The sequence below is a fragment of the Suricata suricatta genome, chromosome 13 (genome assembly GCF_006229205.1).
Source record: "Suricata suricatta isolate VVHF042 chromosome 13, meerkat_22Aug2017_6uvM2_HiC, whole genome shotgun sequence".
NCBI classification, from domain to species: domain Eukaryota; kingdom Metazoa; phylum Chordata; class Mammalia; order Carnivora; family Herpestidae; genus Suricata; species Suricata suricatta.
In genome coordinates this window covers 70,680,108-70,689,854 of record NC_043712.1, presented here as the reverse complement: position 1 = coordinate 70,689,854, position 9,747 = coordinate 70,680,108, and the positions used below count along the sequence as shown (strand labels likewise).

At 43.7% G+C, this 9,747-nt stretch overlaps 1 protein-coding gene across 7 annotated transcripts in view; it reads left to right on the top strand.

Moving 5' to 3' along the window:
- Positions 1 to 9,747, top strand: part of TLE4 (TLE family member 4, transcriptional corepressor) — a 136,906-nt gene that overhangs the window by 30,593 nt on the left and 96,566 nt on the right. For 4 of the 7 annotated variants that reach the window (XM_029919723.1, XM_029919722.1, XM_029919719.1 and 1 more), the window contains exon 5: positions 2,148 to 2,210. The exons of the other annotated variants lie outside the window; for them this stretch is intronic. In XM_029919723.1, coding sequence (XP_029775583.1) covers positions 2,148 to 2,210 — 63 coding nt within the window. The remainder of the gene's footprint in view (positions 1 to 2,147; positions 2,211 to 9,747) is intronic. 7 annotated transcript variants of the gene reach the window in all.

Here is a 9,747-nt window from a genome sequence, read left to right as displayed (position 1 = left end):
CCCCCCCCCCCCCCCCGCCAATTAGTCTGACCGTGAAAAATCCATTGGCATGACAACTTAAAGAAATTAAGAAGTCTTTTAAACAAAAGGAGACCTATAAAGGAAAAGTTTGGAAGATCCTCCCCCTTTTCTGTGCTGTATGTTAATGTACGTGAATAAGTGAACTTTTTTACATTTAGTCTTAAGAATATGCAGTGTGATTCCCTCCCCTCCCCAGGTGCTCACACTTAAAATAGCCTGAATCCAAAATTGAAGAGGCCAAATAAATACCTTTTGGTTTTTATTTTTGCATGATGAGTAAATTTCCTTAGAGTAGTTTTTATTGCCTAGATTATGTAGGCAAACTAAAGAACTCCGTTTTCTTATGTGCCCACACATTTTTAAACCCTCCTAGCAAGGGACTATTTTATTTATGTAAACAACATAATGAGGAAAATATGCTTGGCAGATGGTTCTAAGCATTAGAATCATCAGTTTGGTCTGCCCCAAAGTGTCTCATTATCTTTTATTCTCTCCCCCTCCACCTCTCCCTACAAAAAGCTTAACAACCAAATGCCTTTGAGATGCAGTGCTTTCGGTCTGGTGAATGCTACTCTATTTTCTCAGCTCACACAGGAATTTCACCCCATAACCACTGTGGTATGTCCGCCCAGGTGGAGAGTGGTTTGGTGATTCCCAATGCAGCTTTTCATGGTGGTTTAAGCATTCTTAAAGAATCCCTAAATGCTCCATGGGGCCAGCGCAGTAAATTAAATCAGGTCAGCGCAGTTGGGTCCTTATTCACTGCTGCATATTAGTGCTGGGTTTTTTGTCCATCCTGTTAGGAATGCAGGCTGGGATAGAAAGCTTAGGTTTGAAACTTCCTTCATAGTGAATTTGTGTTTTCTCTTGGCTGGCAAAGTCTTTAAGGTGCTGGCATTTAAAAGATTGCATAGCTGCAAAGTCTGAAGGGTTGCTGATGAAAGAAGGAAACCTAGATTGCACAAGTAGAGTGTCGCTGTCATTCTGGTAATGACTTCGCAAGAAAAAGAGCATTTTTGTCCTCTTATAAAATGAGAAACTGACCCTGGATGGAATTAATTTTAAGGATGTCTCAGGAATAGTAATTGCTTTACATTTTCTGCCTCTCAACACTTCCCTCCTGTCCTTCACCCCATCCTGTCATTAAAATATAAGTTACTTTGCATGTATATATATATATAGAAAAACCCTGCGCTTACTTGTGCGGTATTGAAGTATATGCGGAGTATACAAATTAAGATGAACATCAGTGAAGCGCTGGGTAGATTTTTAAAGAAAAGTTAGTGGGGATATGTCTTTTCTTTTTTTTTTTTTTTAACTTACTGTAGTATCCTATTGATAGGAATTTTCTATACTTAAAAAAATTACTAGAGAATAGACTCTCATACCAGCTATTGCTGGGACCTTGCAGATCTGTAGTACAGGAATAATTAACGTTCCCGAGGTTAGTTTTCATACACATACAAATTGTGTTCTGCTAAGTCTAGGAAAATTTTACCGTGTTCTACGCCTCTCTGCACAATGAAAACCCTGGGGAGACACATTTGGAAATTGTCATGATTGAAGAAAATGCACTGCTTCCCAACAATTTATAACTAAGGGTCTGAAGCAATCAACTTATTAGAGTTGGTTGGGTGCTATTCTTTTGGAAGTTCGGGGACTTGAAAGCAAAGACCACAACTGTAGAAATCCGGTGAGTTACTAACTGAGAGAACTTGGGAAGGGGGAAGAGTGTATCTTTACTATCAAAACTCCAAAAACTCAGAAAGTTTTATGAAAAAACACACCAGAATGAACAAGGGTCCTGTTGAAGGCTTTTGAAAACTGATTTGCAGTCATGAAAATTAAATTCCTTTTTATGTTGTCTTGGTGCTTGAAGGTTGACTTTTTAAGATGAATGCTGGTTAATGAATTGTGCTATTAATGTGGCACTGTTGTCACTGCCTCCTTTTAATGGGCTTGCTCATGAGAGTTTCCTCTTCCTTAGGAAGTACGCCAGCCAGAATATAAAGTGTGTTTTAATATCATCCTGTTAATATTTCGGGAATTTGTAACCAGCTGACTGTTCTCTTTATTGCTTTCCTTTCCTTTTTATTTTATTTTATTTTATTTTTATTTTTATACAGGCAGAGATTGTCAAGAGGCTGAATGCTATCTGTGCACAAGTCATTCCCTTCCTGTCCCAAGAGGTAAGGCAGTTGGTTTGAGGCGCTGCACCAGAAGGTTCCATTTTAGTGGTTTTGCAGAAAAGAGATTGTGGAACTGTCTCTTTGGCCTTGTTCGGCTCTTGGTGTGTGTATGGCCCATTTCTAAGATACAGTGTTCACATTCCAATGTCTACACCTTATTAACATTCAGTGGAATATAATTGTGTTCATATAATGGAACATTTTCTAATGTGTGAAGCAAAATCCAATTGTTAAAATGTTTTGCTGTCATTGGACGATGTAGTGTTGCTCAGAATTATGACTGGTTTTCATAATGGCATCTAATAGGGTAGATTGAAAAATTGCCCAGAAGGGCTTGTCCTACATTTTTGTCACAGGGCATTAGGAGCCGGCGGAAGACCTATCCATAGAAAGGGCTTTACATAGTAAACCGTAACTAATGTAGCTTTTGGCCAGCTGCTTTACAAAAGTTACCTCTTAACCTGAAGAATTACCTGATGAAGTGTTAGCACCACTTGTGCCCCTGGAAAGACGCCCTAGTGGGCTCCGTGGGTTCCGTGCTCTGCGTACCGCAGACCTTGTGCGTGGCCATGGCCTGTTGTGTAGTTCCCACGCTTCCTCTTGCTCACTGCCAGTGGAAGTGCACACACTCTGCACATGCACTCGTGTTGGAACGAGAAAGTGCATTTCTAGTTCGTGGTGGCTTCCTTGTGTCTTTTTTCCTCTCCTCTGGTTTGCTTGCTTGCTTGCTTGCTTTCGGTAGTTACAAGGTTTAGGTGAAAGTGCTAGAAAGATCATTGTTGCTTTGGTATTACAGAATTTTTCATTTGCTCAGGTCAGATCAGCCGTCAGAAGGCAAGAAGCCCACCCATGGACCGTCCGCATGTCTTGCAGCCACTGAGCTTTGTGTCCTGGGCTGGGAGCACTCCCCTCCCACCCTCCCCTGCTCCGGAAATGTTGTGGCCTTGCTTTCCTGGAGGGCGGTCCAGCCGCCTGCCCGTCAGCGTGCAGCGGTTCTGCGAGCATGGGCATGTGTCAGATGCGCGGATTTCTCTGCGACTTCTTATTTGGTGTGAACTTCGTTAGACCTCGGTAACCATGGGTACCTTTCATCGGATAGATATGCCATGGAGGTGCTCATATTCACAAACTGTGAACCTGAGTTTACATCCTGATTTCAAATGCTCTTCTGGACCACGAACAACAAAGGATGAGTTGTCTTTCTCCCCCTTTAGCTGCAACCACAAAACCACTGCCCACTATATCCCCATTTACCTATTTCTCCTCAGGGTTTGCTTTTGTGACTGGATTGGGGGTGTTGGAGGGAGAATTCAGAGGCCTCTTTGCATTTCTTTAGGAAGTGGAGCCAGGCTTTGCCCAGTCCAGACCAGTGTGTGTTTCTTCTTAGTTGAGGCCGCTCTGCTTCGTGGAGGTGGAGGAGGGGAAGGGTGTGTAACCCACAGAGCTGTGACCATGCCGAGGTGGAGGGGAGAGTTTGCACGACCCTGAGGTGGTATTAGACGTGAGGCCTTCGCAGGCATACACCTCCTGTATATCACAAGTAGAGCTTATTCCCAAGGCCTTTTTGCAGGATCTGTGGGGTTATACGCAGAAGCAGAAGGAGGTCGTGGGGGTGTTGGTGGAGCTGATTTGCAAAGAGGTTGCTTTCCCGCAGGAGGTATGTTGTTTGTGTGAGCAGGCCCAGTCGGGAGGGAGCGTGTAATGGTAGTGGTGCTGAGCAAGACTGGACTGGAATGAATTGGCTAAGGAAGTTGGACCCTGCAGAGGGAAGCCTCGGGGAGGTACTCGCAACTCCTGGTCTCTGCGTTAGGCTGGGAAGATAGCAGCATGATCTCACCACTTAACTGTTTATTTTCCCGAAACTTTTGACATTTCTTCGTTGCAATCTTTGATTAGTGTGTAATGAATGACCTGTGTCATAATTTTCTGATTCTTTGTATATCTTTTCTTTTGCTTTCTTTGGACTTAATTGGCTCTTCTTTTTTCAGTTTCTTAAGGTGTGTTGTCTAGCCTTTAATGTGTGGGCCACAGACATGTTAGTTCCTGTCTAACCCAGGCCTCCCTGATATTTTGTGTCTGAACATTGCCCACCTTGTTTCATCTTCTGGGCATTCTGCGAGCATCAGACTCCCCGCTTCTATCCTGAGGCCAGATGGACCGTAATCTGGAGGGAGGGGAGGAGGCAGGTTATTAGAGGAAGATGAATTCTATTTCCTGTCTCTTCAGAGGCATGGAAAATCACTCTTGCATGGCTGCGAGCGTCACTCGGTGCCAGGACTGAAGGCTCTTAATCTGATCTTTTAACACCGGCTCTGTGTGTGACAGTCGCACTGCCAAAACGGCAGCTGTGGCGTTAGAATTTATTTTAAAATGTTTTTATTTAAAAATTAAGTGATTGTATTTAGGGAAAAAAAAATTCCCTGAAGACTAGTATATAAGCTACAGGACGGTGGTTGTTGGGATTTGTTTGGAGTTTGACAGGAATAAGAGGTAAATTCGCATATTTTGAGAAGTCAGCTTTTAGTTTAGCCCCCATGTGCTCATTAGTGTACCTGCTGAATATCACTTGTGGCTAGTGCACCCCTTCTTCTGAAATTTAAAAATACACCTAATAATACTGAATGGCAGCTATTAAATACAGTTAGTGCAAGTTTTAATGCAGGACTTTTTTTTTAAATCAGTTGTGCAAGTGTAGTTCAGGAGTACTTGAAACGTGTCTATGTTTAGCAGGAAACAATCACAGAAGAAAATATTTTCCTGTTCGATTTCACAAAAACAATTTTTAGAGTTACAGCCAATATGTGTTTTAACGACATGCTTGTTGCAATCATATACGACTACTTCCGAAGTCCCAGACCTTAGACCAAGATATTGCCAAGTTTTGTCATTAAAGTGAGTCACTATCACATACGGCTCTAAAAAATCTTATAGGATCCCTAAGACCAGAATTTAAGGAAAGCTTATGAGTGAGTCCTCACTTGTCTGAAGCTGTTTTTTTCTCCCACTTTCAGGAATGGGTAAGATTGATGTCTGTTCTCAAGTCTGCCCTCAAGTTTCTTCTTTAAAAGGCAGATCTCTGCGTAGTCAGTGGGAAGTTCTTCCCTCTCCTGCTTTGGGTCTCCTTTGCAGGGGAGGAACTATAAATAATCAAGTCCCCGTTGGCAGTTCCATAAGCAGGAGATGCCAGAATGATGACAGTTGGATCTGGGTCGAGTCGTGGCCTCCCTGTTACAAATTGCAAAGCTTACTCTAACCAAGTAGAGCTGGGTGACCTTTAGCAAGTGGTTCACCTCTCTAAGCCTCAGTTTCCTTATCTGTACATGAGGTTAATAATAGCGCGGGATGCATGCCGTCACCGCAAGGATTACTTGGGATTACCCACGTGCAGCTTAGCACACATAACCCCGCCTGCTGTCGGGAGTGCTCGGAGCAGTGGAGCAGCAAAGCTCTGAGTTTCCTTCTTGAGAAGACCTGGAAAAAGCCCTCCCTCTCCTTTTCAGTCGCTGCCTTTTAGAAGAATGAATTAGTTATCCTCCTCTCTAATGTCCTTCTTAGAGAGGAAAAAAAAAAAGTAAATTAAAACCGAACCCAGGGTTGTGAACTAGCTAAAAATCTCAGTGAGGCATATTAGGTTGCCCCAAAGGCAATTCTCTTCTAGCTCCAAAAATTAATTTTCCAGTTTAGCAACACCCGAATCTTCCCAGCCTGCGAGCGAAGACCCAAACGGTGTTCCCCGTGTAGAGCTCCCGTCCAGAGACACAGTGGTTTTGGACGGGGTCTGTGTTTTACCCATGAAGCTATCTAGGAAAACAGATTTTTCAGTCCAGTGGGGGACTGGCTGTTTTCAAAATATCTGGTTGCTTCGCTGAAGTTGGTTTTGATTTTATGAGTAGTTTGTGGATGGACTGTCTTCATCAGTGATTTTAGGAGCTGTCTTGTAGACCTGTAGGCCTTCTGGGCCTCAGCAGCGTTGAAGGGTGCTAGTGAGTTCAGACTTACCTACAGTGCTCGCCTTGCCGCCGCCCCTCCCCCCCTGGTTTCTTGTTTCTTGAGTTTCTTACGTGGAAGCAGAACTGCTCAGGAGCCCCTGTAGACCTGTCCTCTCCGAGCTGAGGCTGAGCCGTGGCGGAGCCCTGCTTTGGGGCCTGGGCTTACCAGCAACCGGCTGTTTCTTCCCTTGCGTGTGAAAATTTTGACCTAGTAAATGAAATAAAGAATTTAAGTCCTTCTTTTGGCCACATTTGACAGTAGTTCTCTGGTCATTGGAAATTTTAGGGTATAAAAGGGAAATTAAGAGTAAAAATTTTTAAACCTTTTATATTTATTCTTCTCTTTACCTAGGGGCAAGAGACCATTCCAACTGGAATGTTTTCTGGTGCAAATTTAATTTTAACTCAAAACTTGGGTTTTATTTAATACCCTGTTAGCCTATCGAATGAGCAGAACCAAATAGTGTTTTCCTCTAGAATTCTGTAGATTTATTTGGGTGCTCTACATTGCACTTAAATAGTAGAAAATAGTCCACAGTTACATGATAGTGATAATACATGTTGATTTAAATTCTAATTCCTAAAGGCAAGAATAGCCCTGCATCAGTTTCTTTTTTGGTCATGCCAAAAATTTGGTCCTTTTGATTTGATGGAAAACATACCCTCTGGTGATATGAGGTAGGAGTGTATCTCAGATGCTGTCTTGGTTCCTGGGTTAATAGGGGACTGAATTCGTCTGAACCACATTTTGCATGTATAGAATAATTGTAAAATGGAAGTTGAAAAAAGTGATCAGTCACTTTTGTATTGCGCCTCGGGGAGGAGAGGAACAAAATCCAGTGGCTGCATGCACTGGTGGCGGTGTTCTCGCCTCATAATGACACCAGCTTAACTCATCTTACTGCTTGTTAACTTCGTAAGGAATCAATGGCTTGTGATAACGTGGTTTGATGTAGGTGAGCTTGGCCGAAGTCACCAGAGAGCCCCCGATGAGTGCGCAGTGACACCTGCAAGAGCATCTTCAGCGATCCTTCATTAAATGCCAGCAGCCGTCACAGGACAAGTCTGCTTTCCAGTCAGGCCGTGTAGTCAGTGCTGGTAATGTGTTACAGCAGTGCTGTGTGTCTAAGGAATGTCCTAAAAGACCAGCATACCCAGACTGGGACTTGCATGGATTTTGTCTCGTTTTCTGATTACTCCTTTCATTTAAACTGTTTTGTTTTGTTTTTTTTCTTCCTCACTCTACCGAATGAGGTGTCAGGGAATATAATCCTGCCCCTTGTTCCACGGTTTGACCAGTTGGCTTGTTCTGTGTGACTGACCATGCATTTTGGTGACAGTTGGATGTTTGATGAGATCCTTATGGAGGCTTTATGGGCTGCTTGCCCTCAGCAAGTACATGATTCTCAGAAGGGAGGACTTTTCTGCAGGTTACCATGTCGGTCTCCTCTCGAAGGCACCAGTGCCAAGCTCTGTGTCTAAAAACTTCAGGTGCATTTGAGAAACCTCCTCATGTCTTCTTTGACTTTGAGTTAGGTAATGAGTGGGTTGTTACCGGAGCTAAGCATTAAAATACTTTAAATAGAGCTTGTGATGTCTGCTGTTGTAGCCAAATCCATATGTGGCTATTTAGATTTAAATTAAAATTTATCAAAGTTAAATAAGGTTACAAATTAAGTCTTTCAGTCACATTAGCCCTATTTCAAGTGCTCAGTACCCACCCATATGTGGCTAGTGGCTACCATGTTATTAGCACAGATTTAGAGTGTTTCCAACGTTGCAGAAAGTTCTGGTGGAAAGTATGGACTTCAGAACTTATTGGACAGGTCCGTGAAGAATGCTCTGTCCTTATGTGGCTGAGAACCGAGAAGGTGAGGCTAAGTGGTCAGTAGGAGAAGGCCTTGGGCGGCATTTCCTAAGCTTTAGTCCCACGTTCCACAGCCAAAATTGTTAGGAAAACCCTGTGTATAGATTCACTCTCTTGGAAATTTAAAGCTCAGGGAAGATCTGCCGTTTACCAGGTATTAGCCAAATTAAACCCAGTGGGTTTTGTTTTATTTTGTTTTAAGTGACACCTAATTTCTTGTAGGACTAACATTTTTGGGGCTACCATGGAGGAGAAAAGGCTGATTTGAAGTTAAAGCTTATTTGTGCTAGTAAACTTGGTAGAGTTGCTGAAAAAGCCTTGGAAGGATTTTAGCCTGACTTACAGGACACGGAGTGACCCTTTCACTCAGGTTTGACTTGCTTAGCCAAACTTGGAATGTTCTGTCTTGTCACCAAGAGCACAACCAGAGGTTTGGTCAGAGGATGAGCGGCCTAGAGCCAGTGGCCCAGGGATATTTAACCTGGAATAGAGAAGATGAAAACGTACGTTATGTCATTTTGATGTTCTTGAAGTGCACTCCAGGGGAGGACACTGTGGAGGCAAAATTGGGTCCCATGGGCAGAGGTTCTGGAGAGAGAGAGATTTCTTCTAATCCGTATTAGAACCCATTATACCCAAGTGGGAGAAGATTGTGCATGAGGTAGTGAGGTCCCTTCCAGAGGATATGATGAAGCAGAGACTGCTTATTGGGTGTGAGAGAGGAAGCACGTTTGGGCTGTGGTTGATACTGTGACGCCACCACCCCAATGCCCTCTGCTGGGGCAGCATTTAGAAATCTGTAGGCATTGGGAAAGGTGGTCAGTTTGTTGTTACAGTGCCCGGGGCACTACTGCTGTCTGGGTCCATGATTACTGATGGCCTTTGCTCATTCTGAGTGAGTGGCCTTTTCTGTGCATGTGGCTGATCAGTCTGATGAACGGGAGAGGCATTTGGTCCAAGTTCAGGCTTCTCTTTCACCCTAGAATCTTTCTTTAGCCTTCTACCTGTTCTCCCTCCTGTCTGGCTCATCGCCTTGTCATCCAGCTCCTTTACTGTTCTGTACTCTCCCAGGTCCATTTTCCTTTTAAAATGCACAACTGATAGCACTCAGCTGCTTTAAAATTTTTGACAAAAAATGTCTTCATCTAGATAAAGTCGAAGTTTTTTGCATGTCATGCAAAGCCCATCAGCGTTTGGGCAGATCCCGCCTTACATATTTCCCTTCCACTAGTCCGTGGTTCAGTAGGGTCCGCCCCTGTCCCGCTATGTGACTCCGCGTGATGGCCTCTGTTCTTTCTGTGGATGCCTCTTGCACGTGTGTCTTGCCAGGCCCTCGAAGGCTTTCATAATCCTACCTTGCATTTGTCTCTCCCAACTTTTCCCCTACCCTACTCTTCTCTCGTAGCCATAGGTTCCTTCTCTTCTTTGATGGGAAAACTCCTTTCTCCGTCCAGGACTTTGCCCAGGCTCCCCTCTCTGCCTGGGATTCCTTTCTCCTTGCTTCACCCACAGAACTCCTGCATATCCTTCATGTCTCAGTTACTGGGTCAGCTTCCATGGGGAACCGTCCCCAGCCCTAAGATTGCATGAGATTTCCCCACTAAGTGATTGCATTGTATCCTGTAATTTTCTTCATGGAAATTACCCTCCGGTTGTAATTACCGAGCCTCGTGAGTATTAC